Source organism: Ischnura elegans, chromosome 4, assembly GCF_921293095.1.
Source record: "Ischnura elegans chromosome 4, ioIscEleg1.1, whole genome shotgun sequence".
NCBI lineage: Eukaryota > Metazoa > Arthropoda > Insecta > Odonata > Coenagrionidae > Ischnura > Ischnura elegans.
This window is the reverse complement of record NC_060249.1, coordinates 111,381,121-111,402,857: the sequence shown is the minus strand read 5'-3', so window position 1 is coordinate 111,402,857 and position 21,737 is coordinate 111,381,121. Positions and strand designations below refer to the sequence as shown.

At 36.2% G+C, this 21,737-nt stretch overlaps 1 protein-coding gene and 1 long non-coding RNA gene across 2 annotated transcripts in view; one reads left to right on the top strand and one right to left on the bottom strand.

Annotated features, from left to right (window-relative positions):
* The window catches only part of LOC124157891 (methylcrotonoyl-CoA carboxylase subunit alpha, mitochondrial), a 39,721-nt gene extending 18,538 nt beyond the window's left edge, over positions 1–21,183 (top strand). Inside the window, exons 9-12 of the mRNA XM_046532957.1 lie at positions 4,946–5,096; positions 6,085–6,278; positions 10,094–10,282; positions 20,866–21,183. Coding sequence (XP_046388913.1) covers positions 4,946–5,096; positions 6,085–6,278; positions 10,094–10,282; positions 20,866–20,973 — 642 coding nt within the window. The 3' untranslated portion in view covers positions 20,974–21,183. The remainder of the gene's footprint in view (positions 1–4,945; positions 5,097–6,084; positions 6,279–10,093; positions 10,283–20,865) is intronic.
* LOC124157892 lies at positions 14,153–18,164 on the bottom strand. The gene is made up of 4 exons (XR_006864665.1): positions 17,939–18,164; positions 17,671–17,852; positions 15,846–15,970; positions 14,153–15,749 (listed from the first exon to the last, which is right to left on the bottom strand). It is a non-coding gene; the product is annotated as an uncharacterized LOC124157892 (long non-coding RNA).
* Positions 21,184–21,737: the final 554 nt, after the last annotated feature.

The window sequence follows — 21,737 nt, the reverse complement described above, 5'->3', positions numbered from 1 at the left end:
GAACTAATGAATAAATTTTCAATTTTGAAAGATATTAATTTGGTTTCGAATAAGCTACGAGATCTCTAACATTCCATGCATTAAAAAAATACAATTACATGATGTTATTTAGTTATTTGTGGTTGAAAATTTCATAACAGATTGGATACTTTCGATAGGATTACCCATTTCGCCTACTTGAAAGTTTACCACTCTGCCCACTTCTCTGACTTTTTTCCATTATTACCATATCATTTCATGTAGGTAATTATGTGCTAATGTTTCATACGTCAATTTGTGAATATTCAAATGATTTACCTCAGAAAATCTGCTTCGTGTGACATGATTTGAAGCAATCCAAACGTAATCCCACTGCACTTTTTTCACACCATTACACGCAGTCCCTTCATTTCCCATATTAGGCACAAACTGCACACCTCTTTTGAGACTTTGATTTCTTCCCAGCTGCAGGAATTGTCCTTAGGAAATGTATTTCTGTGAGTCTTGGTACTAAGTTGTGTAATGAGTGACAGCCATGTCCAAACAGTTCGTATGACGTTGGATATTTCAAAAATATTACCTCGACCAATGGCATGCGAAATGATAAGTCAAATTTTTATACGTGTTTTTCCTATGAACAACATATGAATTTAGGACTGCCGCATTCAATAGTCTCCTAAATAACTTCATACACCACTTGTAATAGCGTTTTCTTTCCATTAGGTACGAATGCAATAACAGGTCCTTGAAATTCACCCCACCAATTAATTTACTAAAAACTAACACACTTCCGAGTCTTCCGAGTCTCTTTTTTGCCTTTCAATACTATTCCCTTTTTGTAGGATCCCCAATTATAAAAAAATACCACACATAGGAAGTACACCCGATGAGAATTTCAACACTCTGCCTGAAAGAACACCACACAGCATGAATGACTCTAGTGGAATGAAGCTCGTGGTTTAGAAGCTCCCTCAAGAGACGAGAAAATATCTTGAAGGGGCCCTGGTATACGCTGACTGTTTAGATGGAATCTTATCTTCGTTGATTACTGTCCAGAAAAAAATAAAAAAATAAATGCAGAGCGAAGCACATGGTCCCTTCGCTTAGGACACTAAGGACTAACAAGGTGGACCAAACTCACTTGGGGCTCGAGGTGACGACAAACAAGGAGAAGACGGAGAGAAGGCATTGAGCTTAGAAGATACCGTATCTCAAGCTAAAGTAGCTGACCCTTCTTGACGTCTCTCAAGCAGAATAGGCGGAAGTTTTCATGATAGAACAGTTGAAGGAAGGCGTTGAGTTTTTGGACCGAAGTCGTCAACAATAAAACGCAATTTTATCAAAGCATTTTTTTTAAATCTTGAAGGCATGAAGCCGCAATGAATATTTTATTGGAGAGGAAAAACATTTCTTCAAAAGATAGAGCAATTAGTTTTAATTTAACATACAATATGTGGTGGAGAAAAAATATACAGGAGGTCAGGAAGCGTACTGGGTACGCATGACGGCGGCATACGAAATTTAAAGGGCGCGTACTGGGTACGCATGACGGCATTAAGGGTTTAAAAAATTAATTAGCAAATATATCAGAGTTTATTCATCATAGAACCCCAGAAATTCCTCATCACTGCTGTTAAAATCATACGTGTAGATATTTTCTCGGGAGTTGTCACTTTCCTCATACAAAATGTCATCTTCACTTCCATCCAGCGCATTGCTGATTCCACACTTTTTGAAAGACTTTATGATAGTCTCACTTTTTACTTTCTGCCAGGACTTTTTCACCCACTCACAAACGGTAGAAATTGACGGCCGTTTCATTCTTCCGGTCGGTGTGAAATCGTGAGTTGGTGCCTCAATCCACTTCATCCATTCTTCACGCATAAATCCCTTGAATGGTTTATTGATTGAAACATCCAAAGGCTGCAGTTGAGAAGTCAATCCACCAGGAATCACAGCAAGATGCGTCTTCAGTTCTGTAGCAAGGATTTTTTCTGTTATATGGGCCTTAAACTGATCGCACACTAACAAAGACGATTTCTTTAAAAGTCCACCTGGATGCCGGGACCACACCCTCTGCCCCCACAGTTTCATACCCTCTCCATCCATCCATCCCTTAGGATGAACATGAATATAAATTCCATGTGGAATTGTACACTTAGGCAGCGTTTTTTGTTTAAAGATCAACAAAAGAAGGAGTTTTGAACCATCAGCACGACACGCAAGGACAACAGTATAACGTGTTTTTTCGTTACCTGAAGTCTTTATCGTAACTGTCTTTGCACCTTTATTGTCCACAGTTCCATTTGATGGCACATCAAACGTCAAGGGAACCTCATCCATATTTCCTATTTGTCCTATTTCAAAACACTTCATTTTTCTCAGGCTAAGTACGTATTTGTGGAATTCGATAATTTTTCTTTCGTATTCGGGTGGCAGTTTTTGTGCTATTGTGGTTTTAGTACGCATGCACAGACCATTTTTCTTCATAAATCTTTCACACCACAACACTGTCCCAGAAAAATTGGCAGTAGGCATATCTATCGCCAACTTTCTCGCTTCCATTAAAATCATTTTTGTTGAAACAGTGATCCCATTCTTCCTGTGATTTATTATCCAGGTCTTAACGTGCTCCTCAAGCTTTGGCCATTTTGGAGAACATGAACGTAAAGTTTTCTTACTCTTGTTTGCATTCATTAAATCTATCTTCTGCCTCCGCCATTCTCGTATCATCTTCTCGGTTGGAGGTGGGCCGAAACGCCTTGCAGCTGCCATGTTGCCGTGTTCCGAAGCACATTTCACGACTTCAAGTTTTAATGCAATACTGTACGACTATCTTCTCTCTTTAGATCCCAATAGGTTATTCCAATTTTGACTTTTTATGCAGAAATTACCAAGTTTCTGTGCTTAGAAGCACATGTGCAGACTAAATAGAAAGATACGTATTACGCACTGAACACCGTGCTCATACTTTGTTACCTAAGGTTGAGTGCCGGTAGACTCAGAGTTTATGGTGAGAGATACAATGTGTTAGCATATAGATGACATCTCCTTTAGCTCAATGTATGTAAGTTTTGCAGCAGCACCCATTGCAAGATTAAACTAAACATGCTACAGTGGAACCTCGTTAAAGCGAGTACGGGCTATAGCGACACCCCCGCTATTACGAGAGATAGCCGATGCACCGTCAATTGACCCTATAATAAGCATGTTAAAGAATTCGTTTTTACGAGACCCTTTCGGTGCTGGCTCTCGCCATAGCCAGGGTTTTACCGCCGGAAGACTTTCATGAAGACTCCTTAACCTCTGTAATTGCTAGCGATCTGTTAGAAATGAAGTTAATGGAGTGCTCAGTCTCAAATTTATGTGGTAAACTGTCGTTCGATAAATATAATGATGACGAAACAATGCTTTGCATGATTTTTATTCAGTGCGGCGCTTATAAATTGTTTGAATAGTTAGTCGTTATTTGAGTAAGGAAATTTAGTGATGCAAAAAAACATCGCCTTTCGTCTGGATTTATGCTTACGTTTATCGGATAGATGTTTATCTGTCGCCGCACCACTCCTGTTCCTGTATATCTGTTCGCAACAGGTATATTGGCTATTATTTGCTCCACCTCCGGTTAAGCGGCAATTCGCTATAGCGAGTGTTTATTAGTGTACCGTGGGGTGTCGTTATATCGAGGTTTCACTGTACATTGTATGCATATCTGATTTATCCGGGAATTTTTTTTTAAGGTAGTTAGACATCGACATATTAAAACTTTATTTCTAACAACCTGCTCAAAAAAGTGTTATTATCAAAATATTTAATGAATTGAACTATTTTCAAAGCCTGATGCACTAAAAAATACTTAATGGTATTTATTTATCCTGTCAAAACGGTTGCTTATTGTAGGACGAAGTTATACTCGTGATATCTGTATACCATCGGCGCATAAGACGCAGGCTAATTATACAGCACATTATGGAGAAAAAAAAGTGCGTCTTATCGGCCGGGAAATATGGCAAATGCCCAAAATGGCAAGAATGAGCGAATAAAAAGTGAAATCTATGCTCATTGTCTTTTAAAACAGTAAATGAGTGGTATACAAGGGATTTTTTTCAAGGAATAAACAGTAAATACTGCCTATTACATGTACATGCTGGAAAGACTCCGATGAAGGGTAATCAGAACGAGAAAAGACATCTCTGCTACCTGACAAATTCATCTTGACAATGCGCATTGCTACAGTGCAGAGTCCACGAGTTCCTGGAAAAACACGATGTTCTAACGCGGTCCTAACCCCCTATAGTCCTGAAGTCGTCCCAGAACACTTCTTTCTGTTACCTCAGATTAAGCCAGCCCTGAAATGAACCAATTTTTTGCCCATAGAAGAGACACAATCAGTTTTGATGAGAACCTTACGAGAGGTCTCCGAAGAAACTTTCCTGGGCACTTACAGGTCATGACAGAGTCGCTTCAAAAAATATATAGAAGCCCAAGGGTAGTATTTAGAGGAATGTAAAGTGTTTGTTCAAATATATTCAATAAATTTATTAAAAAAAAATAATTGCTTCACCTTCGGAACCTGTATTAGGTAACTTTTTTGCTTGGTTGATGTGAATCATGAACAGTGATACGTACGACTGTGCACACATGATGGGCCCTCATTTGTATACTGAGCATTTGATTTCCTTTTTCACAGGAAGCCTTTTCTTCACACAAATTGCAGTAACTATGTAACATGGAGTTATTGGAAGAAGTTCTTGAGGGACTTGTTCCCCTGCAAACTTCTGGTCACATATTAAATATCCGATAATAGATGCCCTTAGCTTAGTCTACATTTGTAACTATGTGCTTTTTCCAGGTGTTTGCTGTTTCTGCCATTTTTAATTATTTTGTCAGTAGTGGATGTAGCACTTCCTCTTCTTGAAAGTGTTTCTATTTAATAATAAAATATATGCTGTTGTATTTATTTCAGGCTGCTATTGGATTTGTCCTGAATGATATAAATCAAGCTAAAAGAGCTGCTGCATTATCCATGGATCCATTTAGTCCACTTTTCAGTGAGAGAGGAATTAGAGTCAACCACTATTTTAGCCATGATCTGACCTTCCTTCACAATGATAAAGGTATATTTAAAATCAGTAAATGTATGATGATTTTCAATCTGAAAAATGTTAAGTTAAACACGGTGATAATTTTAGTTTTTTTTCATGGCTACATTTTCTTATTTATGTGAAAAATAATATGTATTTCAAAGCTTATCAAATTATGCACTTTGGTTATGCACTTACATCTTGAATTAGGGTAGTTTCCTTCATCAAAGTAATCTAGTAACGGTGGCCTGTGCACAAAAGCCTCCTTCATCTCATATCCAAAATATTATATGTATTTCATGCTTCACCTAACACTCCTTGCCTTATTGGAGTGTGTAATTTGAATGATGCAACAGTCTAATTGACATTGAATGATCCCAATATATATTTCATAATTGTTGACTATTGTCTGTTGCCTACTATGAGATATCCATATTTATAGCCTTCCTGGCATGAAAGAAGTCTTTTTTTCATGACGGTCTTTGGTGATAAATCACAAATGAAGAATTATTTGCGCATATGCTCAAAGCATGAGTAGAGTTAAATTAGAAGGTAAAGTAATTCCTGAAAATAATGTGTTGGAGTTCACTTCCACCTTAAGACATGTATCGATTAGAAAACATAAAATAAGTATCTACTCTATTAAAGTTGACCATGAATTATGTTCCTTTTTTTTTGGTGCCTATGAATAATTGGATGGAACTATGCATATAATGTGGCCGCATACATTTCTTCTGTTGTTTCTTGCAAATTTTTTTGCACCAAATTTTGGTATAGATTTGCTTTTACAGCGGTTCTGGTATCAACCTCCCTAAAACCAGTATAACTGAGAATTGAAGAACTGGTTGTATTGTAAGCCTTTGCGTCATTTAGAAAGTTCTAGGAAGTTAATGCTAAATGAAATTATACGTTAAATTAGTTATGTGTACATGACTTGAAAACCGTTGCCAATAAAAGCAAGGAATGTCATGATTTTGATGTCAAAGTCGTTCCTGATCATGTCTATGTATTTTCATTTCAGAATTAAAGGTGATTGTCACTCACCATAAGAACAATACTTATGGTGTCACCTACGAAGGTGAAACTCATAACATCTCAGTGATGGAGTGCCATGAAAACAGTGATGGCAGTATATCTTTGGTTTGCAACATCGGAGGAGGAGTTCACAAATCAAAAATTGTCATATCTGATACAGATATCTCAATTTTCAACAGGGTAAGACTTAGATAAATATATAATTATTTTTCAATCAATATTTTCAAAATGGCGTTTATTCCAAGGAAATTTTTTCCAGTAAGAAAGTTTTGCTCAGAGGCAGGAGGGATGAAGTACAATAGCCACTAGTGATTACGGAGCCATCATTTCTCATGTACCATCAACCGATCCCAAACATTATACCAACGGCCAGTCGCAAATTACATAATTTTTATTCTTTAAATACTTTTGTTTATTACTTTAATTATACAAAGCAATAGGGCTTATTGAACACTAAATAGAATATATGTAGAATAGAATTTGTTCGTAAGTTGAAGAACCTAAGCCAGGACTGGAAAAGTGTAGTTATCCTACTGCATGTTTGATACGGCTGAAAATTTTCTCTGTCCACGGGAAGCAAAAATGGGTGAAATGCTTTACATTTCCTGCATTTGAAAGGGTTGAATTAATCATTATCATCATCAGTCAGCAATCCTAGGATTGGTTTGATGCAACTGTCCTACCCGCTAGCCTTTTCATAGTGACGTATTTCGTCTCTTTTATGTCCTATATAACTTGCCCTACGCAACTCATTTGGGGCTGTCCTTTGCCCTTCTTTCCTTCCACATGTCATTCTAAGATTGTTTTCCTCTGGTCATTATGCCTCATAATGTGGCATCTTTTTCTTAAGGTTTTAAGAAGAATTCTCTTTTCTCCCACTCTTCATAGCACTTCCACCTTACTTACTTATTCAATCCATTTTATTTTCATCATTATTCCTTGGCACCTCATTTTGAATTCTCCCACGCTTGACTTCTCTTCTGCTCTTACCATCCAAGCCTCATTCCCATGTAGAAAGATGTTCCTTATGTAGCATCTAATGAATTGTGTGTAATAAAGTGTGCCATATTTCTCACATAACATGCAGACATGAAAACATTGTGTCATTCTGATGAAATTGAATTGATGCTTTAAACAAAAAGTAAGACGAAAAAAATTTCACCTTGTGCTTATGCAACTTAACGATCGTTTTACGCCAAGGTCGTGCTTCTGTGCAGCATTTCACACTGAACGTGCAGACATGAAAGCATTTTTTCTTTGAATCTTCTGTACTAAAGCCTCAGAACTGCTTTCGCTTATTAAGAATTACAGTAGGCTCTCGTTATTACGAAGTTCGTGGGACCGAAAAACCGAGGGTTCGTAATTAACGAAGTTCGTATAAATGTTTCTTTTAGGAATCGTCGGAAAAAACAGTCTTTAATAATAAATGCGATTAAATTATGTTTAAATATACATAAACAGGAAAATTCATTTCAGTTTCTCAACAGAAGAATGCAGCACGACGCAATTGAGGGTTGATATCATTCCGAATACAGTAAATCAAATATACGAACTGGATGCATTCCAAGACCTTGTTCCTAAGTTGATAAACCTACAGTATGGCCGCCGAGAGTTGTCCGATGACATGCAGAGTGGTCTAGGTCAGGGTAGGGGGCAAGGTTGCCAGGTAAGAAAGGGAAACTCCTACAATGGGTTCCGCCAAGAAAGGAGGCAGAAGGGGCGACGAGCGTGAAGAACCCAGAGGAAGAATCACTTGTTTTGGTGATTTGAAGAAAGGGGTTGTTTTGGTGGATCAGGCTTATTTCGGTGTGCCTTATGCACTTGACAACATTGGTAGACGAGGTGATGGTGCGTTTGGGGGACAGCGATTGGCTGTAAACCTTGCTGGTGGAGCGTTATCTGCCCCTCCTATTGTGCCATCATTGGGCAACTCTTGCCGGCCAGACTGTATGAAAGGCATTGAGAAGTACTGTTATCCTAAAAAATGCAACACTGCATCACAATCGTGCTCTAACTCACGATATTACAAAGTGATCTAGCTGGGCGTGTGACGCAGCCGGAGCTGAAAAAAATCGCTCCTCGCAGTAAGGAAGAATGGGCAAAACACTGAACAGTGACTAAATTCATTCCGGATTCAATGATACTTTGTACAGATTATGCCCATAATGAAAGTTCCTCTACGCCACACCGCATAGCATCAGCCAAATCGAAAGGTACCAAATTCGAAATTTGAAAATTTTGAATGCTCGTATCTCTGAAAATTCGTAAATCGAATGTGTGTAGGAAGAGGACTAACTGTATGTCCAATTTATTAACGGTTATGAGTGGGTCACCATGACTCCACAGGAATGAAGCTTATGATATGATATTGCGTGTACACTGAATGAAGAACCATAATTGACACTCTTGGGCACAGTATACGAGAAGAACTTAAATGTGGCACGATTATTAAAACTTAGCGTAGTGAATACCCACCTAAATGCCGTTGCTTATGCGTGGAATTTCGTGATAAAGTTCATTTTATAACCGTCAGGACCGGGACTGAGGTTCGTAATTTTGTAAAAACGAAAATTTCTTAGTAATGCTTCTTTTACTATAGCTTGGATAGGCCTTTTCGTTGGGACCAACGATCTGCTTCGTAATAACGAGAACTTCGTAATAACGATGTTCGTATTAACGACAGTCGACTGTAAACATATCCCAGCTTCGTCCTATTACTCATTTCATAATATCATGTATAGCAGTTCAACACCCTTAGTAAGCATATTTTATTTTTTAATTACATAGATTAAATTTGGTAGTTAACTATGTATTTCCCTTAATTGACATGGTTGGGAGTTAATATAGATAGTTTTACTAGCTAATAAAGGGAGGCCTTTTTTTATAAAATTGAAGATATTCTGCACACTCACAGAAAACAGCTCTTATAACTCTGGTTTAATCCCCAATAGCTGGTTTAGAGCAGATATCTTCTAGAGGAGATCTGATTTTGGGGATGATTTTTGTAGAGATGTTCTAGATATACAGATCAGTTTTTTCATCATGAAAGTAATTGCTATATAGCAATCGGACCTAAGAAATATAATAAAAAGCCAATTTTTTCATGACGTAGAAAGTGTAAATAAAACATTTCTTGCATTAGCCCTGGGCATCCATACTTCTCTTTTACAAGGACACTAATTTCAGTACCAATATCTATACAATAAATATGCTAAGGTGTAATTATCTTAGCCGGGAAAATCTTTTCTACCTTGGTGCAACTGTTTCCTCCTCTCTAGTGAAAGGGCTCCCCACGCCATAGTCTCTCTCCACCCGCTTCTCCTCCATCTGTTGTCTCTCTCTCTCTCTGTCCCTCTCAACCAGCCTTTATTGACTTGAGGAGTGCAGACTCTCTTTTATTCACCGCAGGTATAACAGTTTGAGTAGCAAGATCACAATTTTTGTTTTCCTTGGCATGGAAAGTGATAGAAAATGAATGAATTTCTGGCAAAAAAATTATGTTTGAGAATATGGAAAACTTTTTACGATTTTACTGCATTTATACCAAAGATAAAAAATATAAATTGGAGACATCAACTGTTGCTTTATGAATGAGTACCCTCGTACAAAATATGTTTACCCACTGAAATTTAAGTTCAAATTTTCGCTAATGTATTATTACACTTAAATGTGTCATTGCCAAATCTCTTCCTACTACACTCCTTTTTATTTTTCAAGTATTTTATTGGTTAGCATTTCACCATATTATTGAAAGAGTTAATGACCAGCAACATCCTTGCCTGAGACCTTTTCCTATGCCCATCTCAACTGTGTCATCATTTTCTATTCATGCTGCAACTTTTTTGTATACAAATGTTTTATTTTTTCATGCAGCTCTTGGCTAAGGTTAGGTTAAGGTTAGCGCTTGGCTAAGGTATTCTTTTATCTATTATTTCACGGGGAAGGGTTGTTTATCTCTATGGAAAATTCTTAATGCATGTAAATATTTTTTGCAGGATGCAAGCTATAAATTGTCAAGGCAGACACCATCATTCCTAGCTGAATTAAGTGGAGAGTCTTCCAGCATCAGCTCAGGAGCTGCCGTTGCTCCAATGCCCGGTGTGGTTGAGAAAGTTTTAGTTTCTGATGGGGACACTGTGAAGGCAGGAGACCCTCTGTTAGTAATGATTGCTATGAAAATGGAGGTAAGTTCTGGGGTAGTGTAAATGCTAGTATGTACTGTTTTGGTATTGAAGTTATGGTATGGTTTTCCTGGGTTGACTCATTTAATGCCTTCCCTTGCTTAATAATATATCTTGTTTGAATGTTGTTCTTAATTTTACTGCATTAAGTCTACTGGAAAACATGTACAAAGGGCTCTTTTTTTACCATAGTGTCTTTACCTGAAAAATGTATTCTCTATTCTATGGAAGACCAATAACGGAGATGGTCACCAGGGAATTGTGGTTGATTTATTCCATTTTAATTGAAAAGCTTGGGCAATATGTCCTAATTTTTTGTTATTTTACTAAGATTCTTCTTTACAAGTCATCTCGACAACTCATGAAGTTGTAATCTCACATTTTTAAGGCCCTTTGTACTATCATTTCCAATAATGTGTAGACACCTTCGAGTCCCACCTTATTGATGTGGTCGGGTCGGTAAAAATGTGGAAGGATGGCTCATGAGGTAACCTGCATCCCTCATTTGTATGCCACCAAGAGCCGATGAAGACCGAAGCGGGGGCTGATGGACTAGCAAGACGGGAGTCAATTTCCAGGCAAAAATACCCCAAAGAGTGAAAGCCGTACTGAAGGAACTCATGTTTACGTGCTGGTTGGGCCTTTGGAGTGTTTTCTTTCGGGCTCCGAAACGAGGTTTTTCCTCTCTTTAGATTCATTTCTCTCTCATTCATCTCAACTCTCAGTTTACAAATTGCACAAATGTGGCTCCGTAGCTAAGTAGGTATGTATGTTTCACGGGCATGTATTGCACTGAAATTATAGGAGGGTTCGAATCCAAAGTGAGTATAATTTTTTAATCTTAGCAGATTAATTCACTGTGAGGAAATAAGCAGAGTAAGTGGCAGACGTCGTAACCTCATGTCCTTGCTACTAATTACCATCCAATCTCCGTTGAAAAAAATTTGTACTCGTACTATGTACAATTTCTACTAAATAATCAGATACATTCATTCGTCCTTGAATTCATTTTGATAACCCTATATAATAAGAAAAATAGTTGTAACTCGATCATTAATCATAGGTTTCCAATTTCTAATACTTAATTATAAAAAAATGTGATAATGGCAATGGAATGGCAACCGAAGGGCACCGCAACAGTGGAGGTGCTGGAGGTGCATGGCCACAAATTGTGGAATTCATATCGACATTGGCTTCATATATGTCGCATCAATGCCCCAGGGTCTTCAGATAGTTGGTGAGGCAGCGGGTGAGGCTACTAAGTATTAATAAACTGAAAAATATGATTTTACTAATCACCCATTCTATACCCGAAAAAAACACATCACAGTAAATTCTGAAATGAACCTGAATTAAAAGTTGGAAAAATGGGTGACCATTATTTTGATCATAAATGTATAAATATTAATAGTCCTCAGATTAATTAGTTTTAAAAAGCTCATTTACCAATTTATTTCTATCTGTTCTTTAGTGCTAATTGCGGTTCGCATGCCTGCTGGAAAGAGTTGGTTCTTTTGATCACGTAATTTCCCACATTTTTTCATAATCAAGTATGTACAAGAAATTTGAAAACTATGTTTATTGATCAAATTTCAATAATTTTTCTTACTCTAGAGTTATCAAAATCATTCCAGCTACGAGTGTATCTGGTTATTTAATGAGAGTTGTAGTTACTATGGGTGCAAATTTTTCCCACCAAAGAATTGGCGGTAGTTAGCCAAAGGGACATGAAGGTAACCAGTACCACCTCCCGTACTTATTTCTGTTTGGTGAATGAAACTGTTTGGAAATGAATGTGGACATAGAAAGAGTCATTTAAATAATTAAGTTGTTAAAAAAGTTCAATGTTACCTTTTTCTTGAGTCATCTGCTTAGATATGTTGATTTTAAGGATTCCTCTTTTATAAAATGAAAAAATTATGATTACCGTATATCTCCGAATATAGTCCCCCCTTTTTTCCAAAAATGGCCGCGGAAAAGTAAGGGGGGGGGGACTATAATCGAGTGTAATCCAGTTTAGCATACTAAAGGTGACCATAAAGTTATAAATAACGGCATAATGGCTAATGTTCTCGTAGTCTTTCTATTTGAGTATATTTATGAGGATTATAATCGGAGATATTAGTAAATACTGCCACGTTTTACCGGAAATTAAGACAATTTTTACCACAACTGTTCTACAGATACGATTCTTCCTATTCAAATAGCATATCGAATATGCGTTTTCACGGAATCCATCGGGTAGCCGCTAATTTTTCTTGGAAAAGTATTGTTAGAATAATTCAATCGACACTGATCACTTAAGGTAGTTTGAGCGAAAAATCAATCATCATAGAATTCTATAATTTTTATCTCATTGTAAAGAAAAAGTCTTGATCTTTCCAGTGATATCATAATATACACCCCTTACCGGGCTAAATTCAGAGATATTTGTGAGCAAAGAGAAGCTGATTTACATGGCATAGATAGGAGCCATGCGCTTTGGCGACAGTATTTATTTAAAAAGAATTATTTCCCGTAAATAGAAATCGACGAAAAACTAACTGAGTGTAGAAAACTTCATTTATAAATTTTTGGTTGCATTAAAATTATAGGTCACCGGTAGTATAATTAAAATATAAAAGAAAAACTTTTCGTCGAACAGGCATTTCCTGCAGACGACCGGATGCCGGAAGATTCGGCTTGGCAACGCTGCTTTAGAATTAAACGTAAACAAACATGATCGCATACAAGGAATAATTGCAAAAGGAATAACTGGATATAATTGATTGCGTTAGAGTTTAGTGTACTGACTTTCCATATTGTCGCAGTAAATTCCAAGTACAAAAATTACTTCGTGGTGGACATTGGGAAGTGAAATATGAGATTCGTGATTCCTGATACTATTTGGGTTTCTGTAAACTTCGAATGAAGAGATTTCTTATGTGTACGTAAATATTATTTGGCATACTTTGGGAGGAAAGATATTACCGATTTTACGCATACTAAATGTGTCTGCGTATTTACTTTCACAAGTACGATTCTCCATCAGCATTAATGAACTTGCTATTTGTGATGAAATCGAGTGGCTCAAACCATCTTTTAGGTATGAGCCGTGCGTGAAACCTATTGAACAACGTTAACAGGTAGTTATTGACAAGTACTTTTCATATTTAAGTCAACGCAGTCCGAACCTTACATAAACGAAAGGACAGGATTCATGGCGAGATATTATGAGTGTAGTCATGCGTTTACACTTAAGTCAAACAACACATTTCGTTTATGGTAAAATTCTGTTGAATAATCTCCCTTTTGGAAATCAGAATTCATCCCACAATGCATAAAACCTACTAAATCTTGTTGCCTTAACCGAATTTGAGGAAACCTATCGAAAAAAATGAATGTATAACCAGCCCTCCGAATATATTAACATTGGTCGACATCGATTTTAAATTACCTATGAATGCAGAGCTGACTACTAACCACGAAGCAATCAAAGGAATGTAATCTTTAGATAGAACGTTGCCGAAATATAAATTAATCTTCCAATAACAGTCATATTGAGTCTCAAAGGAAGTGCATCTTGCCATTTCCTTACAACAATCCCTTAGGAACAAGAAATTCACACCAAATGCTTACATCATTACAGAAATACTAAAAGCTAAAAAATCACAATATTGTGCTTCAACCACTAAAATCTCCATAACACTATTCTAAATGAAGCTTGCCATTCACCTTGATGCCTACTGCAATACCCCTTACCTTTAGTTAAACTGGATACAATTTCAATATTCTGCTTTTCATCTCAAGGCCCTATTCTGGAAATATATGCACATAGTTACCAACTTAGGGTTTGTAGGAAGGATTCAGACAAAAAATGATATATTACTATACTTCTGGTATACATATTTATTATTAATACATAACAAAAATTACAAAATATTTACAGAAAAGCACTCTACAATGTTACATAAATGTAGCAATACACATTTCAGTTTCACTGAGTGTTGGCTAAGAACATAAAAAGGAGAGCCAGGGCTCCCAAGAGACATTAAATTGGCTACAATATACTTTGTTTGTTTGTATATGAGGTATTTCTCTGCTGTCTTATCACTCTAACTTGCTTTGATAATGTTCCCTCATATTTCCAATGTAGTAGTGGGATTTTTTCCTTCAAATCAGTGTTAAAAAATACACTTCAGGCATTCACAGTAAATTTTGAAGATGGGCAGAGGCTAGTCTTAAAAAGAAACATTTCTTTGTTAGCATTCAACACTGCATATGCCATGTGCCCCACTCTAGCAGAATATAAGAAAAAATTAAGGCTACAGTAAGGAGGCAAGTTACAGTCCCTGTGAAGCAACTTAGGTTGTTCCCGAAGTCATTGTAAGAGCAAAAGATATAATACGAAAGGGAATATGTTACCAATGTTAGCTATGTAAGCTGATCTTGATTGTGCTTAACTTCAGGAGCCAATAGCATTGAACATGGAGACCACCAGATTTGCCTTAACCTTATTTATACATAATATGGAGTAGCTGGTGGACATTTTCAGGTTAATTTTATATATAAAGATATTTATATACATAGAGTGGAACACAATGACTTTCAGTAATTAGATGGCAATTAGTTAAACAGTACTTTAAAAGTAACTTTCACCGATGCAAATAATAATAAAATCCTTGCTACCCTTTTAACAACAATCCCTTGGGAGGGACAGCATAATTTTCTTGCCAATCAAGGTGTGCAAAGAAATTGATCAGCCCTATCGACAAAATCCCACTAACAATTCAGGAGGGAGTTTCTAAAGAGACATTCTCACTCAAAGGCGTTGACGCATTAACCAGTATACAAGATAATCACCCAAAAGAAAACATGGAAAAATTGCCCAATATTATGTCACGCAAGCCTTTAGACCCTTGCAGCAAACCTGAAGATACTAGTTAAAATACTCAGGAGACACCTGTTACCACAAGCCAGAGGACGTGGGGAGAATCTTAAAGAAGCTAAAAAATCTCTAATAGACTTTACAGTATGACCATTGCTACTATGTACATTTAAACCATGCTATACATAAGGCATAAGATAATTTATCAGTCTTACTCTTTTTAATTTTCTCTTTTTATTCATCATCTTATTTATTTATCATACTCTTTAAGTTTTCTCAACTCCTCAAAATATTTACTAATAGCCTCAATAGACTAGTGAAACTCTATTCTCCTTTGGATGGTAACATGGGGCTTACCATTGATACTCTCTCCCATGTGTACTTAATCTTATTCCCTCAGTTCCACATATACTGAGTATTTCCACCAGCTTCTCCATATTAATGCCAGCTGTAGCCATTTGGGAATTCATTAAGCTTGAAATAACACTCCACAGGGTTTGTAACATTGCCACCTTCTGTGTCTTCTACACATTGTACAGATAGTCCTGCATACATCATACGCAAGTAATTTTTTGGAGTGGTAATCAATGACAGACCCATGCCCTGTGAATGTAAAAAGAAAGACATTTTAACTGTTAACATAATAAAGAGGAACAATTTATGCATAATTTATTTCCCAGAAAATATTATGGAATTTACCAGATTTACTGTCGTATGATTACCCATTGCCTTTCTTCTGCCATCCATAATCATAAGAGGCAATGATATCTACCTCAGCTCCATCATTGCACTGCATAGGAGACTCTTCACTGGGAGTCATGCCACTGAAATAAATTATGTATACTGAATGAGGGGCCACATATTAATTAGCCAATGCACTGCAATTAGATTTCTGTGACTGGGTGGAATTAAAACTAAGGAATAGAAATAGTATGATAACATTGGAGGTAATCTACCCCTTAACTTATGATGTTCTTGATTCAACATTAGGGAGGACATTGTATATGTGTCAGACACTTATACCCTATCATTGGTTAATGTGACACAAATACATTTTGCCACTTTGGAACTCATTAGCCTAACTAGAACATTAATCAGTATGTATAATGAAGTATTACTAAAATTATAAATTGCAATATTTCCACTGAGTTTTATTATGACAAAACGCGTTTCATTGCTACAAACAACATTATCAATTGTTGTTGTCATAATAAGACTCAGTGGAAATATTGCAATGTCTTTTTAATTGTACTAATATTAAAGACCACCATATTGTGCCCAACATCATACCAGATATAGTGAAGTAGGTTGTAATTATGATAAATGTAGGAAAGCAACCACAATCAGGACAGAACCATCAAGAACAACAGGGAGATGATGTCGATGGATAGGAACATTTTCCTGCAATATTATTTCCACTAGTAAAATATGATTATATGCAATTCTTTTGGAAAGATAAGTTCAATGTGATCATGAGCATTCACTCAATGCAACATTAGGAATTTGAAATGAATAAGGGTATGCAATTAGTATGTACAGCCTTGACTTTTAAAAAATTAACGACAGAGAAAACATTTCTTCACATTGCATAAAAAAACAGGTTGTGAGAGAAGGATGAACATCATAAGTGGAAAGGGTATGGCCACGGAAACAAAGCTGATTGAATTATAACTAATACTCCTCTTCTGGCAAGCACATGCAAATAGCTGTTAGAGGAGACAGGTAATCCCTTTAAGAAATCAAGAAAAAGTTTTTGATCCACGAAAAATATTGAAAGTCTTAGATAAATAAGTAGCATGTAAAATTATGACATAGAGTAATAGTTGCAACACTGAGCACACCCGTAAACGGGCTGTGCTGAGTACTTAACCTCTTTAAGAAACAATGACTAAGGAATAATAATCAAGGAGAAATTAGATTGCCATCAATTGCTGAATAAATACTTAAGATATGGATACTACAGTTGAAAATATATGTTAGATAGACTTCTAATCCTATGACCTGATAACAGATTACCATAATTAATCAACTTATAATCCACATTAACACAATCCAGCAATTATTGATTTTCTATGTTAAAAACAGCAAATCTGTGGTAATTCTCTGGTTCTAAATATCAAACACTTTACATAGCTCACATCACCAAATTCCAGTCAACAGTCACTTAATCAATAATGATTTCATCCAAAGGAACCAATAACAAATTACATTGAAGGACAATAAAAAATTAAATAAAACTAATTTAAAATTACACTTGAACAAAGTAATCATCAAAAAAATTAAAGCCTCTGCATTTCCTAAACTTTAGTTTATATATTGGACCTACTACTGGTAATGTTCTTGGAATGCAATGTACATGGAAATAAAAAGCACACCGACTGAATATTTCCAAGAGATATGAAAGAACGTAATGCAACCACAAGGCACATTAAAAAAAATGAATTAACTTTCACATTGGGTTTCGGGGGACCAATAACGCTACTACTTATAGTCTCATTTTTTAAACTGACGCGGTGAAACTTACGGTGTTAAGGCCAAAGTGAGAAGCTTCTCCACCTCCACAGCTTCCGTACTCGATTGCATCTTCAACCTTTGACCCCACAGATCGCTCCTACCTTTTCCAAGTGGAATTGGCGACAGACGGAATAATTAGGGTTGCCAAAACCCGATTCATTTGCTCATTCCCAACACATGACAGGACGCACACTATAAATGAAATAAAAAATTCATTTTCAGCTAATAACATACTTCCATTCTTAAATTCGCAATGAGTTATTTACTAGAGCACTTACCTATATTCACTGAACGTTCGAGAAGAACTCTTCTGTCCCTTCGTAAATTCCTTCTTCCGCACAAACCGCCCCGCTTTACTAGTGGATGACTTCATCGTTAAAGCAGAGAAGGCTGAAAAACTGGCATATTTCACTAAAAAGTTAGAGAAATACTCGACTTTCTAAAGTATATTTCAACACCGAAATCTCTGCTCTCCTGTAACGCTTCAAGCCATTCACTTGTTTATCTGAATTTCTAGTTGCTAGTTGAGAGCCGCACCAACCTAAGAAATTTGACGTTGTTGCCAAGTCGAACGTCTCTTTGACATATGTCATTTCTAGCGATACAATGCTTTAATATAGCTTTCTAATATAAGTAACCCTTATAGTTTTATGTTTGAACATTTCAGATGCCAGGATATCGTACTCCAAGTCGGGATTAAGTCCATACTATATTAAGGAAACTTTGTATTATATTACTAAAAGTACCGTTGGTACCTTTGGTAATAAGTCAAGATAGAGTTTAAAATACGTATATTTTGTTCATTACCGAGAAAAATAAGCAACTGATGCAAATATTTTCCCGACAAAAAATTATAAAATTGTATCGAAAACCTTAAAAACTCTTGATACTTGTAAAGTTTGAGAAGATACAGTCGCTGTTGTGACTACGGATCTATCTCGCTCAAACTACCTTAATGACGCAAAACAGTAAATAATTAAAATGAAAACTAAACACACACTATCATTACATTAATCGAACACTAGAATTGAATCAATAGTATATGTACCCGTCGCTCATTTATTAATTACATGATTTAAATAATTGCGAAAAATAAACAGATAAAGTGAACCTTTCGTGACGATTTAGCATTTCATTGCGTAGGTAGCTACTATACGTCCATGTGCCCGTGCGGTTCGTGTTTACAACCACTGCCTTTACCGCCTTCGCAGGACAAGAATGCGCTATAGGTGATGCATTTGTTTCTGAAAAGGCGCAATAATCGACAACTTTAAACCAGAAGCACCGGCATTACTGCATTTGATCGAAATACAGCGACTCAGCATCGAAAGTGTGATCAATTTATTGAGGATTATCTTCAATTCGCCAGGGTAAGTAGGATCGATAAATTACGTCGCATAACGTTTCGCAATTATTTCCGCGATATTTTCTTTATTAAAAATAATTTTACGTTCAACAGTGAGGTGATGGATCAAGTAGAGAGATGAGGATCAATCCTGCGGCAGATTAGAGGCCATCAAAGACAGAGTTTTGATGCCAATTTAAAAATAGCCGTTGCAGAATACGCCGTAAATCATAGTATTTACAGCGCTTGCAAAGCGCTAATACATCGCGGAAGTCATTTCGGGGGTCTCGGTGCGGCAGATTCAAAGAATTAGAGGAAAATATCGTCGAATTTGTGCGCAAATGCAGAGCAGAAGCTCTTTGTGTAACTTATGCAATGATTCGCGACGAGGCATTGAAAATTGATATAATTTTTTTCAGTTTTAATGTTTGTTGGAAAAAGTTTATTTCTTAATTTTATTACTTTGATATTTGTAAGTCCTGTAGTTTAATTATTTTGCTTAGCAGGCATTTGATGGCAATATTTTTATAATATTTATAATTTATTTAACACAATTTTATTTAGATTTCCTAAATTCTTCAGGTCACTTGGATTTGTGATGACTTGATGGGTGTGTTACACTGGATCTAAGGAAGTTTCAGGGCCAAATGCAATACTGTTTATGGGCTTTAAATTAAAGCTTATATATTGACATTGTCTGTAGTCATTTGGAAATCAAAAATATTAATAATTTGTGAAGGTTTAAAAAATACAATAGCCTTGGATACTTAAAAAATTTTCTCATTTCTTCATTACATCTGGTTAAGGAACTATAAATTACTGATACATGCAATGGATCACAACATGTTTTAGGTATAGTTATTTTGTTGTGATGGAAAATATGTGAACAGATTTGTTCTTAATCTTCACAGAAAATAATAGTTTTTATCGAATCTAGAATCTTAACTTGCTAACCACAGAAAAATTGCCTTCCTTTACATTTAAAATTTTTTCCCAAAACTGAGGTCTCAAAATTGGGGGGGGGGGGACTATATTCAGAGGGGGACTATATTCGGAGATATACCTTTGGACTCAAGCCCTCCCAGAACCTTACCACATCTACCGTGCACAGAATAGATATGAGTTGGCTCCAAAGCGCAAATGCATAATTGAGGCATAAATGATGAGTCCAAATAAAGGGAGGAAAAACCTCGCCATGGGGCCAGAAAGAAAATGCTCCGACGGGTAGTGAATGTGGGTTTCCTTGGTGCATTCATTCCAGGATAAATCTGAAATCCACCAGGCCTTTTGCCCCTGGTATCTGACTCCAGCTTCGGTAGATTGGTCCCATCCGCATTCATCTTGCCGGCTCTTAATGCCATGAAGGCAAATGATGCAGGCTGCTTTATGTGCCTTACAAGTTTTCACCGACTCAACCCCATTAGTTAAGTGGGACTAGTGGGTGTCTTCATATTAATGAAAACGATAGTACACATGTACATATTTCCGCTGAATTTTGTATGTTATCTTGAGCACCTAAGAACTTTTTGGAATCGCTTACTTCAAAATGCTGGTGATTTTTTTATAACTTTTCCCAAAAATTTAGAACACTATGTATTTCCTTGAGCTAGTAATTGTTTTATCTTGAGCGTGACTTGAAAGAGAACTCTTGAACACAAGATAAAACAAAAACTTTCAGTATAAAGGTTAGTGTGGTATGTGCAGAGAATCATTGCCTACTCTCTGAAACCCACTAGATGTGCAGTTGGAGGGTTATAGAGTCTATTTTGAATTTAAAATGCTTAATTTTTAAATTAACAACTTTTAAAAATATTTTTGCTTTAATTAATCAATTATTAATGTTCATTCCTTTCTCTACAGCATGTTATTCGTGCTCAAGGTGATGGAACTGTGAAAAAAGTGATGTACAAAGTTGGAGACAACGTAAAAAAGAATGCTGTGTTGGTGAAGTTCAATGAAGATGAATGATAATTACCACTCTGTTTTGTTATTTTAAACATGTTATGTTTGTTGTCTTTTGTGTACCCAAATGGCACAAGAGCTATTTGTTTTGAACATTGCCCAAAAGTTTGTTATTTTTCTACACTTGTGCATGTTACATGTGCTCTCTATGAATGGATGGGATAATATTTTTTTAGAAAATAAAAAATATGAGAAAAATAAAAAGTATGTACCGACTGCAGTTTTTTTCTTGCAAAAAGAATGGTGGATGAATCTTAGCCACAAAAGATATTGAAGATACCACCACATGGGGAGAAAAAGAGAGAATTACCAATAAGAAGAAAGTTAAAGAAGACGTCTGAATGAGACAAATGGAAATAAAAGACCAGAGAAACAAGGACACTGGCAGAAGAGGAAACTGGAGATGGCCTATTATTTTATTTTTGACCTACTATACTAGTCTTTTCATGATATAAATTCACAAATTCACGGTGATCTTTTTCAATACACATCATTGGTAGTTTTACGTTTTTTCCAATTGAAAACTGAGTTTTTGAAAATTTCTTTTTTCAAACTCTACCGGCGTTAATTTTGAATTTCGTGTGCTTTTACTTTCTCAGGTGAAATGAATTCATGGTTTTCAGTGTAGTATTTAAATTTTCAGTTTTATAGTGCCTTTGATTTTCTGAATTCATTTCTCAACCTTTCACAGAATTAATTTGCAATTTCTTGTTTTACCTACCCTATGTATTAATTCACCCATGTGCATAGTTTTCTATTAATATTTAAGT